General features: G+C 42.9%; 1 protein-coding gene across 3 annotated transcripts in view; it reads left to right on the forward strand.

Moving 5' to 3' along the window:
• Positions 1-19,175, forward strand: part of LOC136572295 (zinc finger protein 271-like) — a 302,103-nt gene that overhangs the window by 61,390 nt on the left and 221,538 nt on the right. For all 3 annotated transcript variants that reach the window (XM_066572751.1, XM_066572754.1, XM_066572755.1), the window contains 2 exons: positions 7,171-7,262; positions 7,345-7,420. In XM_066572751.1, coding sequence (XP_066428848.1) covers positions 7,171-7,262; positions 7,345-7,420 — 168 coding nt within the window. The remainder of the gene's footprint in view (positions 1-7,170; positions 7,263-7,344; positions 7,421-19,175) is intronic.

Here is a 19,175-nt window from a genome sequence, read left to right on the forward strand (position 1 = left end):
GCCTGAGATCATGTCAGTGGAGTTCAGTACTCCCACAGCAATACCTGTTGCCCCCAGTAGGGTGTCATACCATTACCCCTTCCTCATTATTATTATGAGGATAAGCATTACATTAATTTTACATAGGATACAATGACACATGATTACTCTCCTGCCCCGGCCACTCTCTGGCAGTGACCAGCGTGAACCCAGTCTGTTTTTCCTTCAGGCTTCACTGAAGTGGCTGTTGTCATCAGAACATGTTTCCAATATCCTGGCTCCAGAACATGTGTTGTATACACGGAGTCAGGATCTGGAAGGGAAGCAAACACTGGTTTATGCATCAAATATGAATGTTTCTACAGGTCCTGGTCATATCCGGAGAAAGTACCATACTGTATCTGCAACCGCTGCTGAAAGTACCGCCCTGTACTGGAAGCTAGTCCAAAGGGGATACAATGGCGATGAAAGGGTGGCAGAGAGTGTGAAAAGTGGTTATTTCTATTGTCTCTGGTATCCCATACCCAAAAAATTACCTCATTCAACAATTTGGCTGCTGCCTCTGTAGTGGCAAAGCGATACCTGATCGGACAGGCCTTAACGTATACAGATAAGCTGTCAACACAGATATGGCATAATATATGTAAATTTGCATCCTTTAGAAGTGGGTAGAGCGGCCCAGGTGTGCCTCTGTACTGCCTTCACTACTCTCCCTGTGTTATGTAAGGCACAGGTCATATGCTCCTGGGTATACCTGGCTGCGACCGTGCTGAATCCAGAAACAATCCAATGTTGAGACACAAGGTCTCACATATCAGTCTTTGACTGGTGTGTTTCTCCGTGTGCTCAATCAGCCATCATCAATTAGAGGACATGAGACATAGTCAGGGGTCTCTTCCCACAGTCCGGCGTCCGTCTGGCTTACCCCTGCCTTTGTCTAGCGGCTCAGTTATCAAACTCACTGGAGGGGCCGGAGTTACAGGTTTGGACGTTGACCTAACCCTCTCCCCTAGGTCCTACCGCAGCTGCCTTGGCAGCAGCGCCCACACATGCGTTTCCTTTTGCTTCTATTCAGTCCTCTATTATCCCTAACTATATGAGCAACATAAGAGCCTGCATATTAGGCCGTAATCTGTGAATATGGCTGCCTTACCCTCTGCCGCTCTACATGCTTCTGTCAGGGCCTTCACTTCCGCCTCCTGTGCTGACAGATGAGGTGGAAATGGTTCTGCTCTTGTTACCTCATTCTGTGTGACTCCTGCACACCGCTGTACCTGCATACGGCTGTACCTGCATACGGCTGTACCTGCATACGGCTGTACCTGCATACGGCTGTACCTGCATACCGCTGTATCTGCATACCGCTGTACCTGCATACGGCTGTACCTGCATACCGCTGTACCTGCATACCGCTGTATCTGCATACCGCTGTACCTGCATACGGCTGTACCTGCATACGGCTGTACCTGCATACCGCTGTACCTGCATACCGCTGTATCTGCATACCGCTGTACCTGCATACGGCTGTACCTGCATACGGCTGTACCTGCATACGGCTGTACCTGCATACCGCTGTACCTGCATACGGCTGTACCTGCATACGGCTGTACCTGCACACCGCTGTACCTGCATACTGCTGTACCTGCCATGTTCCTGCTATCCTGAACCATCTACAAAACAAAACTTGAAATCTAAGTTAGCCATCAGTTCATCTTTTACATATTCAAACCCCTCAGTTTCTTGTGACATGTGGGTAATGCGGTCAGGTGACAGGAGTGCATCCTATTACTCTAACTAAAAAAAACCAAAATATTCTCAGTCTAACACCCCCCCCTCTAAATCCTGCGGAAGACCGAAGCGCGGTATAGCGCCCAATCCAGCCACATGGCTTCTGCCGGATTTAGAAGTACACCATACCACAATCCAACATTTGGGGGTAGGAGTAACTGTACAAATGTTTCAAAATAAATACCACAATCCTGCCCTGATACATATATATATATATATATATATATATATATATATATATATATATATATACATACACACACTGGGCATGTCCCTGACATAGAAAAACCTTTCAACCCTATATATTTATTTATGTATCTCTGCGCCAATTAGGAATGCCATACAAACCCAAGAGTCTGACCGTAATAAACCTGTGAGGACTGTATAGCACTTGAAATAAGCAGAACCAATACATACATTTTCAATATATATCATACACAGCCTGAGCTGTACATTGTCTATGTACATTATAATTATTTAGTACTCATGTTTACAATATTTCCTAGCACACGTGAAATACTTATTTACCAAGGGCGGTTTCAAGCATCAGCTAAAACTAAGTGTCTATATTGTAATGCTGACATTTGTTCTTACCGAAACCGTCACTACCCAGCAGTGGCCACCTAGACAGAATCACAAAATATATTTATAAGTAATATACAAATATTATATAGATATGCAGGTATTAAATGTAAAGGGAAAGGGAAATTCTATCAACAGCTGAGATAACAACAAAACATGTAATACTGCATTCTGACCTCATTATGTGAGAGGGCAGCATGGAGGGCTCCTATACTCTTTATGCAGATGTCTCACCAGTATAGTACTGTAACAAGTTATGTGTATGTGAAAATGTTCCGTCATCTGTCACTACTGTGTCTCTATAGTCTAAGTTATCGACACTCTTATAAGTCAATCTATTGCAATCAGCGCATCTGACAGGGGTGCAAGGCACCAGGCCTCGAACTCTCCCTCGGTCACCTCTCCCTTGCGTCAGGGTTTCCCCACTGCCCGTAAGGCCCTACTCCTAGGAGGGGGGATACCTACCTCACCTCAGATGGTACAGGCAACGTTTCAACCATTCACATGGTCTTTATCAAGCATGTACTACCACTAAACTACTCCCCTTAAATAGTAAAACATAAATGCTCATGACCAATCATTAGTTGCAGCATCACTCCTCCCCTCATTAAATATGCAGACAGCTGTATCCAATACCTGTCTAATCATACCATAATAACTGGGGTGATGCACTTCCTCCGGTTTCCCGTTTCCCGCGCCATCATCAATGACATCCACTCATATCCACGGCGTCCAACGTTACTCCTGCGCGCGCTCGTTTAACACGTCATCACGTCAGCTTGCCATCTTCCCGCATCATACGTCTCCACCAAGCGCTACTGCACATGTCTCTTGCCCATACTTTACTGCGCATGCGTGCATTTCCATATACCGCGTCATCACATCGGCTTGTCATCTCCTGGCAACACGCACCGCTAACCTCTACTGCGCGTGTCTGTTGCCCCTATCCTGAAGCGCAAACGCACGCCATTATTTCAGGTCAGGACATGCAATCTTAATGTCAGTACGTCAGTGTTCGTCATCCTCCAAACCAATCACAATTACACCACAGATAATTGCTGAATCCTGTGTGCCTGTGCCCGCGCTCATAGTAGTTCTGCTCCATAATTTTATCAACAACATTTCTAAAGGCCGAAAATCACTTCTCATCTGAGTAAATTAATCATATAACCTCCACCAAAACTTTCTTACCTCAGGTAAAGAACTTGCAGAAAGTAGCGGACACCAGAGATGCCACAATTGTACCACAATGTCACTTCCCCTTCATATTCTCCAGACCAGGGGTTCCAGCTTCCCTCCTTTCCTGCTCCTGAACGTGTGACGGCCACCTTCGCCCAGGCCCCCCACCCTGCCCATAGCATGTAAAGGATATGCAGGATCATGAGTTCTGTGCTCCGGGACCCAGGGCCTTTTTGCAGTGCGAGGTGTGGATCCAAGTGGGCCTTCCTTAGAGCTTGACTGCAGTTGGGGTGGTGAGCAACACCTGGTAGGGATCTTCAAACCGGGGCTCTAGTCCTTCTCTCTCAAACGTTTTCACATAGACCCAGTCACCTGGTTTCAGATCGTGACACTCGTCTATAGGACCTGGGAGACGAGCAGAGACTGCAGAATGTGTTACTGGCAATTCCTTGGAGAGGCCTATGACAAAATTAACAAGCGAATCATTCCCCAAACTCTGATACTGTGGCATGTACCCTCCTGAGAAAAAAAACTAATGGAAGGCACTCAGTCCAAGATTTGCCCATTTCCTCCATTGCTTTTTGTATCTTAAATTTCAGGATACCGTTCATCCTTTCTACTTTCCCCCTACTCCATGGATGGTAGGGTGTGTGAAAGGCCTGGGGTATACCCAAAACAGACATGATGTGTTGCATTATTTCACCTGTGAAAATCTGTGTATCTGCAGATTATCTAATTTATGAGCTTCTGTGCGGTTACCTGCTCCTTTACCTTGGTAACAGGGTAGGCCTCCAACCTGAAAAGACAACAACAACAAGAGGCCAAGTAGAAACTTCTTATCTCATATGTGTCCCTGTACATGGATAAACCACGTGACCATGTTCTTAGCTAATACATTTCATGATTATCCTGTGGCGTATGTAATAATTCAAAAATCGCTTGTATATACAGTTCTAGTCCATGAGTACTTTATGTGTTATTATTACATTAAAGGCATCAATGCTGCCTATTAACCTTCTTGATAGTCTTCTCTTATCTTGACATATGTCTCTTGGTACAGTTAAACAACCTAGTTCATTAAGTTGTTTTTCTGGTATATTCGATGGCGTCTGTTATTGCGCAGTTTAAATTCATATAATATAAATTATCCATAATCGAATATTTTCCATTACAGGCCTGTAATTGACATCGTAGGTAGACCTCAACTATGAGAGACAACATGAGAAAACACATCCAGAAAATCACATGGTCTGATTTTTAATGAATTTATTTACAAATTATGGTGGAAAATAAGTATTTGGTCGCCTACAAACAAGCAAGATTTCTGGGTCTCACAGATCTGTAACTTCTTTAAGAGGCTCCTTTGTCCTCCACTCATTACCTGTAGTAATGGCACCTGTTTGAACTTATCAGTATAAAGACATCTGTCCACAACCTCAAGCAGTCACACTCCAAACTCCACTATGGTGAAGACCAAAGAGCTGTCGAAGGACACCAGAAACAAAATTGTAGGCCTGCACCAGACTGGGAAGACTGCAATAGGCAAGCAGCTTGGTGTGAAGAAATCAACTGTGGGAGCAATAATTAGAGATGGAAGAGATACCAGACCAATGATAATCTCCCTTGATCTGGGACTCCACGCAAGATCTCACCCTGTGGGGTCAAAATGATCACAAGAACGGTGAGCAAAAATCCCAGAAAACGGGGGAACCTAGTGAATGACCTGCAGAGAGCTGGGACCAACGTAACAAAGGCTACCATCAGTAACACACTATGCCGCCAGGGACTCAGATCCTGCAGTGCCAGACGTGTCGCCCTGCTTAAGCCAGTACATGTCCGGGGCTGACTGAAGTTTGCTAGAGAGCATTTGGATGATCCAAAAGAGTATTGGGAGAATGTCATATGGTCAGATGAAACCAAAGTAGAACTGTTTGGCAGAAACACAACTCGTCGTGTTTGGAGGAGAAAGAATGCTGAGTCGCATCCAAAGAATACCATACCTACTGTGAAGCATGGGGGTGGCAACATCATGCTTTGGGGCTGTTACCAGGATGACTGATCCGTATACATGGAAGAATGAATGGGGCCATGTATCGTGGGATTTTTAGTGCAAACCTCCTTCCATCAGCAAGGGCACTGAAGATGAAACGTGGCTGGGTCTTTCAGCATGACAATTATCCCAAGCACACCGCCAGGACAACGAAGGAGTGGCTTCATCAAAAGCATTTCAGTGGCCTACCCAGTCTCCAGATCTTAACCCTATAGAAAACCTTTCAAGGGAGTTGAAAGTCTGTGTTGCCCAGAGACAGCCCCAAAACATCACTGCTCTTGAGGAGATCTGCATGGAGGAATGGGCCAACATACCAGCAAGAGTGTGTGCCAACCTTGTGAGGACTTACAGAAAATGTCTGACCTCTGTCATTGCCATTAAAGGATATATAACAAAGTACTGAGATGAACTTTTGTTATTGACCAAATACTTATTTTTCACCATAATTTGCAAATAAATTCGTTAAAAATCAGACCATGTGATTTTTCTGGATGTGTTTTCTCATGTTGTCTCTCATAGTTGAGGTCCACCTATGATGTCAATTACAGGCCTCTCTCATCTTTTTAGGTGGAAGAACTTGTACAATAAAACTGACTAAATACTTTTCCCCCCCCACTGTACATATATAATGTATTCCTTCTAGGGGAGGAATGTTGCTGACAATGAGTGTGTATTCTTCTAACCCCATTCACCATAACAGAGATGAGTTGCACCTGACAAAGACAGGAAAGCATACATAGTCTAGATCACGTGAGGTAATTATCCCCCTCTACTCTTCCTTGGTCAGACCTCATATGGAATACTGTATCCAGTTCTGGGCACCCCACTTTTAAAAAAACATGACATAGTCAAACTGGAGCAAGTTCAGAGAAGAGTTATCAGGATGGGAAGCGGTTTGCAAATCATGTCCTATGAGGAATGGTTAAAGCATCTGGGAATCTTTAGCTTGCAGAAGAGAATGCTAAGATGAGACTTAGTAGCAGTCTACAAATATCTGAATGGCTGTCACAGTGCAGAGGGATCAGCCCTATTCTCATCTGCACAAGGAAAGACTAGAGGCAATGGGATGAAACTGAAAGGGAGGAGAGACAGATTAGATATTAGACAGTGAGGGGGATCAATGAGTGGAACAGGTTTCCATGGGATGTGGGGAGTTCTTCAGTGGAAGTCTTCAGAGGCTGGACAGACTGTCTGGGCTGACTCAGTGATCCTGTATTGAGTAGGGGGTTGGACCCGATGACCCTGGTGGGTCCCCTTCAACTCAGCCATTCTATGAACAGCTCCCTGGTAGATAGGAATTGACTTGGGTGTATAATGGCACATAGCTTTCTTCAACAACTCAATAGTGTCCATTCCTGGTGAATTTCTGTTTTGTACACCAGATGGCTCCTCTAAATACATAAATGTCTGAGTCTCTTTTATCAGGGAAAGGAGTCTTTGTATTGAGCAGCAGCTTGGAGCCAGGGATGTTAGTGACTGGAATATTACAAAGTTGGGGAGGAGCAGAAAATTATTTAGCCCTGATACACCTAGATGTGTCTAATATATAGATATACAGGAGCTCATGTATCCATCACTGTGTTTCTCTACAGATGGAACCAGTAGTAGATCCCCACCAAAGAGATGTCCCAGCCGTCTGTATTCCCAGGACTGTCCAGAGGAAGAAGTCCCGGAGAACCAGAAGGTAGATGACGCTGAAGTCTCACCAGGATCTGACCATAAAGTGATGTAACCAAAGAGCTTGTTACATGTTCTTCTCTGTTTAGGGAGATAATCTGATGGATATTAAGGTTGAGGTTAAAGATGAAGCAGAAGAGCCGGATATAAGGGCTGATCAGCAGGGTAAGGAGAGGAGACTGTCATTAGGAGTCACCTAGATGCTCCCCTCATCTGCTCAACACATGCTGCTATCTATTCCATCACTGTGTGTTTTCTACAGATGGACTTATGAAAGGAAACCGACCGGAGAGATGTCCCAGCCATCTGTATTCCCATGACTGTCCAGAGGAAAAGCCAAGTGTCCCAGAGAACCATCAGGTAGATCATGCTGAGCCCTGTAGTAGATCTATATAAGGGTGTCGACAGTTATAGATTTTGGTGGTTTCTTCTCGTAATCTGTTACATTTCCCGCCTCCCCGCCATATTGTACTTAATTAATACATATAACAATTTAGGGTGAAGATCTAGCTGATATTAAAGTGGAGGTAAAGGAAGAGAGGATGAGGGTCGATCACCAGTGTAAGAGTGAAGTGAAAGAAGAACTTCCAGTTGATACTACCACAGGTAAGTAGCCAAAAATACCAGTGAAAACCATCACAGCACTGTGTCAGGCAGTATGGGCATCTATACAATGGCCACAGAGCTGGAAGAGATCTGTCTTCATCCCTCTACCAAATAAAGGCGACTCCCAAAATTGCTCCAACTCCCGAACAATAGCCCTCATTCCGCATGCAGGCAAGATCCTTCTCAAAATTATATAGGAAAGACTGAGATCAGTAGTCGAGGCGGCACTCCCTGATGCGCAGGCAGGACCGACGAGGACACGGCACACGCAACCATATTGCAGACCTGCAATGGACCATGGAAAAAGCTCGAGAATACTGAAAGAATATCTACATGTGCTTCATCGACTACAATAAGGCCTTTGACTGCGTCGACCATAAGAAGCTATGGCGCCCCTACAAGAGCTGGGCATATTGACACATCTAGTCAAACTGATAAAATCACTTTATACCAATCCAGAAGCCACTGTGAGGACACAGTATAGGGACACAGATTGGTTTGGGATCGGTAAAGGCGTCCGACAAGGCTGCAACTTCTCACCATTCTTGTTTAATCTATATGTGGAAGTGATCATGTGGAAAATGGACCTAGACTAATTGGAAATCGGGGTGAAAATAGGTGGCAGAAACATCAACAATCTCCGTCATGCAGATAACACAACTCTGCTTGCAGAAACAGAAGTCGGTCTGAAGCAGCTGATATGCAGGATTAAACCTGAAAGTGAAAAAATGGGCTTCTATGTGAATTTAAAGAAGATTAAAATTATGACCACTGCAAAAAATGGCTAAATTCAAATCAAAAACGAAAATGGGGCACTAGAATGTGTGCGAGTTTTCATCTTTCTTGGTTCAAAAATTGACCTTGCTGCAGGATGTATGCCAGAGATAAAATGTCGGATAGTCTTGGGGTGAAGGACGATTATAACATTGGACAAAACCCGGAAAAGTAGGCGTATTGGTATAGCAATTAAATGCAGGATCCATCGGTTTCCCCAGCGCCATGTATGGATGTGAAAGCTGGACTGGAAAAAAAAAGCTGATAGGAGGAATGATGTATTTGAGCTATGGTGCTGGTAAAAGCTGCTGCATATGCCCTGGACGGTGAAAGTAATAAACAGAAATGTCCTGAATAGTGTAAGATCCCATATATATCACTGGAGAGAAGATGACCAGACTCACGGATTTTGACCATGCAATGCGAGCAGAGGTCAGCGGAGAACAATATGCTCTCCATCTTTTCAGGTTTCAGTTCCTTTTCAGCATTTGTGCAGGACAGAATGGCATAGTCTATTACATTATTCTCTTGGGCACAAATGCTGGAAAAGAACAGAAACCAAGTCAAGGGGAAAACGTATTGGTCTCAGTTTGGCATCCAGTCAATGGGGACATAGGCTTAAATATTTTGTGAAGCTGGCCTAAGATGAAGAAATGCACACTAACCTAGGTAACATCTGATCTGCTAGTAGTCATGGATGATATCCTGCCGCATGTTTAAAAGGGGGTTTTCCGAGTAAAAAAAAATGGTATTTAGTAATTTTAAAAAAAAATCGTATTGGTCATGCCTAAAAGTGATAAAAGTACCCATACTCACAGGTTTCTGAGCCTCGCTGCTCCAGTGCCGCATCTCTCTTCTCCAACCAGTGCTCTATTCACCTCCTGCAGTCAAGCTCAGAACGAGATGTCATGGACTACACCTGCCAATCACTGACCTTAGCAGTATTAGAAAACCCTTTTTACCCCCTACTGGTCAGGACAAGCTGTGTTTGTTCAACTAGAAAGACATTTATAGTTTTGATGGTACGCAGTTCATCCTATGCTATGGCTGGAGGAAATTACTTCTAGAGGCTGTAGCTGGTCTAGATTTAAAGCTGATAATCTTACATTGGTATCACCACAGCTGTAGCAGTTTGTAATTTGGAATATTTTATTATTTTTTGAGTACATGCCATCAAAAATCATGCCAAAATAGCAGTTTTATGTTTATCTCGGCAAAGAAAAATAAAAAGTCATGTAAAATACAAGGTTTTATACCAAAAATCATAACCTCTAGAACAGAAAAATGGAAACTATTTACTGGTTGATTTGATCACCAGACTAGATTGTAAAACGCACATCTCAGCCCTCATATATTTAACATCTGAATAAAATTGCACAACTTTTGTTTATACTCTCCACATAAAAGTGCAATATTCTTAGTACGTATTATGCTCAAAGCATGTGGGCCCATCTGCCATATCCAGGCAAACCTCATTGGATGGGTAGCTAGCTCTAAAAGACACCTCCAAAGGTCTCTAATGGATACCTGGCTGTCTACTTTCATTAAACCACCTGGCAAAGATGGGAGTGCAAGACAAAAGTGATTGGAGCCACTGCCGCTCCAGTGCAATATATACAAATAAATGTGAAAGTGCTTTAAGCCATAACCGCTACAATTCTAGGAACATGCAGCTCAGCACTCCTACTCCTTTTAATAACTAAATAAAAACTGCACAACTGTTCACACCATGAAAAATGTCCGGGTCTTTATGCAGTTAGTAGAAACAGTTGTGCGATTTTATTCAGACGTTAAATGTGTATGTGTGCCAACACAAGTGTTCCTGTTTCTGTTGCAGCCGAGGTCTTAGGCCGCCTTCACACAGGCGACAAAATCGTGCAAGATTTTGGTGTTACGAGACGCACAAACCTCACATGAATATCTTTTGAATGGGGTCATACACATGAGCGATGTTTTCCTGTCTTGCGCTGAAATGCAGTAAACAAATGGCAGTGTATTCTATCTTGTGCGTGCTTTTGCATTGCACCACCCATTGTTTTCAGTGGGGTCGGCGGTAGAATCACACCACATGCCGGGTGCATGCGAGGTCTCCAATTGAAAATAATCTGAGAAACTCGGCGATCTATCAGCCGCGATGGAGAATCCCTACCTCGCTGAAGCGATGCAACGTGGTTTTGACATAATAATGCCTCATATCCACTGAGAATTCACACTGTGGAGAGCACAATATAGGGCCCTGATTCTCTGCCCCATATTGCTCTCGCCAGTGTGAAGTTAGCCTAACTCTTCTTTGATACATTTTAAAGTGTTCACACACGCGATTTGGTGACAGTTTTTCATGCTGTTTTTTTTAGCCACAGCCAGAAGTGAATTCAAAAGGAATAGAAGAGAAAAGGGAAGCACTTGCACTTCTGCTCCCTGCTACATTCATTGCATTAAAAATACAAACTCCATGTGTATTTCCAGCCTAATGTGAATGCTATAAATTTGTCTCCCTTGTGGTTTGTAGAAAAAACCCTCAGAAAATCAATTTTTTAATATTTTTATCCTAACAGAAAATGCCAGTGTGAACTCTGAGGAAAACATCATGTTGTTGGTAAATTCTAAAGTAAAAGAGGAAGATACTGTGCCGCACTCTTCAGGGCGAGACCTCATTACCCTTATTGTACATCCAGGAATTCACTGTACAGATCCATCATATATTCCCCCTAATCCTGGGGAACCTTTTTCTGACCAATCACAGACTACCACAAGTGCGGCTCAGAAAGGAGGCAAAAGGTTTCAGTGTGGTGAATGTGAAAAACAATTTACACAAATGTCAAGTCTTTATACACACAGAAGAATTCACACCGGAGAGAATCTGTTTCCATGTTCAAAATGTGGGAAATGTTTTACATCAAAATCACATTTTGTTATACATGAAAGAAGTCACACAGGAGAAAAGCCGTATTCATGTTCAGAATGTGGAAAATGTTTTACATATAAATCATATCTTGTTATACATGAGAGAAGTCATACAGGAGAGAAGCCATATTCATGTCTAGAATGTAAGAAATGTTTTACACAAAAATCACATCTTATTAAGCATGAGCGAAGCCACACAGGAGAGAAGCCCTTTTCATGTTCAGAATGTGGAAAAAGTTTTACTAGTAAAGCCAAAGTTAGAGATCATCAGAGAATTCACACAGGAGAGAAACCATTCACATGTTCAGAATGTGGGAAATGTTTTACAGATAGATCAAGTCTTTTTAGACATAAGAGAATTCACACAGGAGAGAAGCCCTATTCATGTTCACAGTGTGGTAAATGTTTTACAGATAAATCAAGTCTTGTTATACATGAGAGAATTCACACAGGGGAAAAGCCGTATACATGCCCAGAATGTGGGAAATGCTTTACAAATAAATCTAATCTTCTTATACATGAACGAAGTCACACAGGAGCGAAACCTTTTATGTGTTTACAATGTGAGAAATGTTTTACTACTAAAACCAAATTTAAGGATCATCATCTGAAAAGTCATGCAGGAAAGAAGCCATTTTTATGTTCACAGTGTGGTGAATGTTTTGTAAAGAAATCAAAATTTAAAACTCATCAGAGAATTCACACAGAGAAGAAACCATATTCTTGTTTGGAATGTGGGAAATGCTATAAGAGCAAAAAAAGATTTTTAACCCATCAGGTAATTCATAAACATTAAATAGCTGATTAACAGTTTGTGGTTTTTTTTTTGTGGAATTAGCTTGGAGCTGCCAGACCCCTAAATTATCTTTATGTGGTTAACGAGGTTACAGTGCACAATCCATGTCCTCTTCCACTTATCCAAGATCTCTTTACTCAGCTATCCGCTGCTCATAGGTTTTCCAATCTGGATTTACGTGGAGCATATAATCTTATATGCATTCGAGAAGGGGATGAGTGGAAAATTGCATTTAATACTTCTGAGGGTCATTATGAAAATTTAGTTATGCCTTTTAGGTTAATGAATGCTCCGGCGGTCTTTCAATCATTAATTAATTACATTCTTTGCAACTTTTATTGGTCAACTCGGCCTAGTGTAACTAGGTGATATTTGTTTACTTCCTGGACTTATCTTCTCATCATGTTCATCAAGTGTTTTAAATCCTCAGAGAATGACTTGTTTGCTACAGGAGAAAAATGTTTGCTTGCAGTGCAAGATTCCTCCTTTCTTGGTCACATTATCACTCCTAAGGGTTCAAAATGGATTCAGTGAAGGCTCAGGCCACCCTTTATTGGGTCCAACCCGAAAATCCTAAAGCTCTTCAATGCTTCCTTGGGTTTGCGAATTATTATCGAAACAGTATCTGTGGATTTTTAGAGATTATGAAGCCTCTCGCTGACATAACCAAAGGAAAGGAGCTGATTTGACTGACTGGTCTCCTGACGCCAAGAACACTTTTCGCACTCTAAAATAATGTTTCTCTTTCACTCTGGTTTTGTTTCAGACAGATATTACAAAGCCTTTCATTGTGGAGGTGGACTCCTGAGATTGGTGTGGGGCAGTATTATCAAAGGAACCCAGTAATCTGACCAATTTGTGCCCTTGTACTTATTTTTCTTGGAAATTCTCACTGACGGATCAAAATTAGGATATTAGGGATATGGAGTTGTTCGCTATTAACTGGGATTCAAAGAGTGGAGACCCTACTTGGTGTGCTCAACGTAGAGTTACTGCAATCGCTGATCATAGAAATATGTACAGTATTTAGTCAGCTAAGGGATGAAATCCCAGATAGGTACATTGGTCATGTAAATGGACCCATTGCATCACACAAAATGCATATGAGAATATTTTAAGATAAATATTTCCCCAATGTTACTTGTTGAAGGCAGAATGTCTTTGTATTTAATTTTTTACCATTGCTAACTAAAATGAATCCTGTTATCTCTCCAACTACCTTATGAATGAGTGTGTATTCTCTCCCCATTACTGAAATGTACTATCTCTCTTTGCTCTATTTGATTTTCAATCAAACACCTGAAAATCAAAAACTTCCTTTCATGCTACTGGAAACTGGAATTACCACCATGACATTAGCTAGATGGTATTGTTGTACAACAGTCTAGAAGCAAAGCTACCAGATTACACTAGCTGAAACCGCTCTCAAAGTGTTGCCTTGGAATTATCTGTTACCACAGCACCTTTATCACATATTTCCCAGTAGCTCTCATGAATGCTTCTGAGGGTGTTCTGCCATAGGTTCAGATGCCCATACCTGGTGGACTTGACCAATAATTTCAGATTTCTGGCACTAAATCACTTGCTAGATTTCTAAGGTCCTCCAAGTACCGTTCCTGTTCATATCTACAGTCTCCCCCCCCCCCACTCCAAACTGCGAACCAACCTCATAAACTATCACATTATATATTTATTGTAGCCCAGATACATATTGCTTCCCAGTGAAAGTCTTTCTCTCTATTAATTTTTGTGGTGATGCACAGAGTATCATACATGGTCTACAAGAAAATTCATGCAACTAGGAAAGCTGAGATGGAAGCCTTTGCAAACGTGGGTCTCATATTTGGAGTCCCCTGGCCTGTAGCACCTTATCATAAATAAAGTCCGAAGTTACATTTTTATTTATGTATGCCCCATAATCTAACCCAATTTTACACAAGTCACCTCTTTATGCCTTTTTTAAATTTTTCCACAAATTATAAGCTTCAGGAACTAGAAGGAAAGCAGTAAAACAGGGAGCCGGAAAAGGAAATGGTGCATGATAGCAATTACCACGAACCTTGGTTATGATTTTTCTATGATGCTACACTTGGATTTATGTTACTAGGAAATGTATTTTCATGTTCACACCTCCTGCGTGGGGATCCCAGCTGGTGAAATGGGAATTTACCATTTGAAATACCTTAATAAAAAAAGCTTGATGTCAAAAAATGTTAACGCAGATGCTTTACTGAGGAGTTGTGTCCCGTTGGTCTCTGAGAAGCCTCCCGCTCCTATTCTGGCTGAAGGAGTAGTGGTGTCTGCCCTCTCCTTTAGATTTAAAGAAGCTCAGAATCTCACCCCTAATAATCTTCCTGAAAGGAAATTATTTATTCCTCTCCATCTACGTCTTCTGACTCTGTTGGAAACTTATGACTCTGTTTTAGCTAGACATCCATGCATAAATAATACGCTTAACTATTAGAAGAGATGCATTGTCTGCACGCGTTCCAAGTTTAAGTGTCTTCTTGCTGGAAAATTGTTTATTGCTAACACTGTCAAAATTTCTGGTCTACCGAGGAACAAGTCTCCAACTGAGGAGTTCACTTTCTTTCCAGGTTTTGGTGGTCTCTGTGTACCTCTCTTTGTATTCCATTTCCTACCATTCAGAAATTAATGGTCAAATGGAGTGACTGAATCAAAGTTTGGAGCAAGATTTGTGTGGCTTTGTGTTGAACAACTATGAAGAATGGGAGACCTTTTTGTTTTTCATAGAGTTTGCATTAAATTATTGCCATCGGGATTCTACTGGTATTTGTTTATATTTGGTTTTTTTGAGTTTTGCTTTTCATCCTGTGCTGGGTTTTTTTCTGCCTCTTTATATCCGAGTTGCTGGAAGAATATTACCTTTTGTCTTGCCTTAATTGTGGTATAAGGATTGATGCAATATCATCAGCTGTCATTCAGGACACTAGGAAAGCTGAGCTGACCCCCCCCCCCCCTCACAATTGCCAGGCCTTTGATGACCATGTGGCCTTAGTGTTGGGTCTGCTGCCCTCTTGCTATTCTGGTTTGAATGTAATCTTTTTCTTTTGTTTTCTATCAGCAATGAAGGAGTTGACCCCCTCTCCATACTTTCAGCTCAGCTGCAGCCTAAACAGCAATTACTCTCCTATTTAAGTGCGCTGGGGAACCTCCTTCTTTGCCTCAGAATTGATGTTCGCTTCCTGCATCCCCCTCCATTCTAGCCTATGTTTACTGACTAGATGAGACCACAGACTCCATGGGGGGTTGACCTCCTGTAACCCACCACACTCTAGGCTCCAATGACTGACTAAACTACACCACAGGATCCACGGGGGGTTGTGCTGACTGACTAGACTAGATCACAGACTCCACAGTAGGGAGGGGCTCCTCTAACCCACTACATTCTAGGCCGCACTGACTGACTGGACGAGACCACAGACTGCATAGGGGGGGAACCTACTGTAACCCACTACATTCTAGGCTGCACTGACTGACTGGACGAGACCACAGACTGCATAGGGGGGAACCTACTGTAACCCACTCCAGTCTAGCCTGCACTGACTGACTGGACGAGACCACAGACTGCATAGGGGGAACCTACTGTAACCCACTCCAGTCTAGCCTGCGCTGACTGACTGGACCAGACCACAGACTGCATAGGGGGGGAACCTACTGTAACCCACTACATTCTAGCCTGCGCTGACTGACTGGACGAGACCACAGACTGCATAGGGGGAACCTACTGTAACCCACTCTAGTCTAGCCTGCGCTGACTGACTGGACCAGACCACAGACTGCATAGGGGGAACCTACTGTAACCCACTACATTCTAGGCTGCACTGACTGACTGGACGAGACCACAGACTGCATAGGGGGGAACCTACTGTAACCCACTCCAGTCTAGCCTGTGCTGACTGACTGGACGAGACCACAGACTACATAGGGGGAACCTACTGTAACCCACTCCAGTCTAGCCTGCGCTGACTGACTGGACGAGACCACAGACTGCATAGGGGGAACCTACTGTAACCCACTCCAGTCTAGCCTGCGCTGACTGACTGGACGAGACCACAGACTGCATAGGGGGGAACCTACTGTAACCCACTACATTCTAGCCTGCGCTGACTGACTGGACCAGACCACAGACTGCATAGGGGGAACCTACTGTAACCCACTACATTCTAGGCTGCACTGACTGACTGGACGAGACCACAGACTGCATAGGGGGAACCTACTGTCTAGACTGGAGTGCGCTCCTGCGCTAGACTGGAGTGGGTTACAGTAGGTTCCGTAATAGAGGACCTCCCGTAACCCACTCTAATCTAGGCTGACTAGACCACATACTCCACAGGGAGGGGGGGGGGGGCCTCCTGAAGCCCACTACATTCTATAAATACAATGTGTAAAAAAGTTGGCAGTTTCTATATGAGATTTCTCCTTTAATTCTAATATTCAACATGCGACACATGTTAAAGGTCGCATGCCTTTGATAGCATGTTGCTAACATGTTTCTGCTGTCTCAGCTGCCTGTCATTAGTTGCAAATTATTTACAGCTATGCATTGCTTTGCTCCCTCTGAGGTGCTAACCTCACAATTAACCATTTAACATAGAAAGCACTGCAATAAATAGATATGTATGTAAGCGGCCGTTCACAATGATGTCATTATGCCTTTATCCTTATATGTGGGAATTTTCAAAAAACTACAGGAAAGGGCACCTTTGTATTAAAGCTCATTTAAATAATGCCAATTAGCATATAGAAGATGAATCTGATCTACTGTTCATTCCTTCAGGGATTCTGGGATCTAATGCCAATATCCAGCATGCCTCTCTATTCAACACATTTTTCCTTATATTTCATCCTCTTTTGGAGTTGATAACGGCTTCTATTCCAAAGGATTTAAAGGTGTCCGTTTTACTATTGTACCTCCCAAAAATACAAAAGGAAATTTTTCCTCCACTCGTACGCCTGATGGTCTCGGGCATCTTCCCCATCAATGAATAATTAATTAGGTGGGTTGACGGAGCACTACAACAATTGGTCACAAGAATTCAGGGACAGTAAAGATGTTAGACAAGAGTTAGATGGATTAAATTAGAATGAGAACTACAAACTGTTAACAGGATATCGTGGGACTTTACTTCTGGTAGTTCCAATAAAGGGAGTCCCCCAGTTAGGAGTGTTGATGCTATCCTACTAAATAAACCTGTTTAGGGAGAATTTGGAGCCCATAGGTGCTCCTGTGATCTGTAAAAAAATTACCATCAAATGTGAAGAAATGATGTTCTAATAAATGCTCAACACTCATCATTATAGACTCTTTAGATACAGACCATATTCACTGTATTTATGTAGATGTATGATTGCTTATATAGCAAGTTGTTGTGGTATACATGAGTAATTATACCATCGGGTCCCCTCTTAGTGACCAAATCTTGATGGAATGTCTATCTGAAAGGGGGTTTCCAGAACCAGTGCTTAAAGGGGTTGTCCCGAGGCAGCAAGTGGGTCTATACACTTCTGTATGGCCATAATAATGCACTTTGTAATCTACATTGTGCATTAATTATGAGCCATACAGAAGTTATAAAAAGTTTTTTACTTACCTGCTCCGTTGCTAGCGTCCTCGTCTCCATGGTGCCGACTAATTTTTGGCCTCCGATGGCCAAATTAGCCGCGCTTGCGCAGTCCGGGTCTTCAGCAGTCTTCTATGGAGCCGCTCGTGCCAGAGAGCGGCTCCGTGTAGCTCCGCCCCGTCACGTGCCGATTCCAGCCAATCAGGAGGCTGGAATCGGCAGTGGACCGCACAGAAGAGCTGCGGTCCACGAAGACAGAGGATCCCGGCGGCCATCTTCAGCAGGTGAGTATGAAGACGCCGGACCGCCGGGATTCAGGTAAGCGCTGTGCGGGTGGTTTTTTTAACCCCTGCATCGGGGTTGTCTCGCGCCGAACGGGGGGGGGGTTTTAAAAAAAAAAAACCCGTTTCGGCGCGGGACATCTCCTTTAACACCACCAGTACACAAAAAACATCTTGAGACTCCTGAATCAATGAAGGGGATATCCTAGAAGCTTTAACAAAAGCTTTTGGATATATTGAGGTACCCACATTCATTACAATTACAGCCATTAGGACTGTCTCTGTGTGCCTTGGCATATTATTGTTACACTGACACTTGATAGAACAACATATCCTGGCTGATGTAATTTTTCATGTTTCCTTACAGACTAGGACCCATCCGTAATTTTTAATACACACTTTAACCCTTCCCACTCCACTGTCTGACTTCTAAAGACATTATGATTTAAGGCTGTACAGCTCTGATGTTGGAAGATGCCCGTCGGGGTTCTCTTACTGTATATTGCCAGCCTCTCTGCTGTCAGAGCCTATCCAACGTATCACCTCATGCAGTACTGGCTTTAGCCAGCATATAGCGCCGTTGTATAACAGCAGAAAAAGAGTAAGCGCCCTAGGAAAACCAGTATAGAAATTGGATTGGAAAGGGTTAATAGGTGTACTTTTCCGGTTCTGCAGTTTCAGGGTCTATGTATTGCAAATACCAGATAAGGGGTGGTTTAGTGTTTGCATCACTAATTTAGTTTGATTTATGTTTGTTTGTTTTTGAAGCCTACCAGTTTTAACATAATTGAAATAAAAGTGGTGTTTTAGGAGTCTTTTCAGTGAATAAGGCGGCAGTGAAAAAACGCTAAAAACATACAGCGAAAAAAACTAATTAAGGAAAAGATCAAAACTGCCAAGGAGGAGGCAGAGAGACAGATTGCCAAAGAGAGCAAAATTAACCCTAAACTATTTTTCAATTCTATAAACTGTAA

The sequence above is a fragment of the Eleutherodactylus coqui genome, chromosome 7 (genome assembly GCF_035609145.1).
Source record: "Eleutherodactylus coqui strain aEleCoq1 chromosome 7, aEleCoq1.hap1, whole genome shotgun sequence".
In the NCBI taxonomy this organism is placed as follows: Eukaryota; Metazoa; Chordata; class Amphibia; order Anura; family Eleutherodactylidae; genus Eleutherodactylus; species Eleutherodactylus coqui.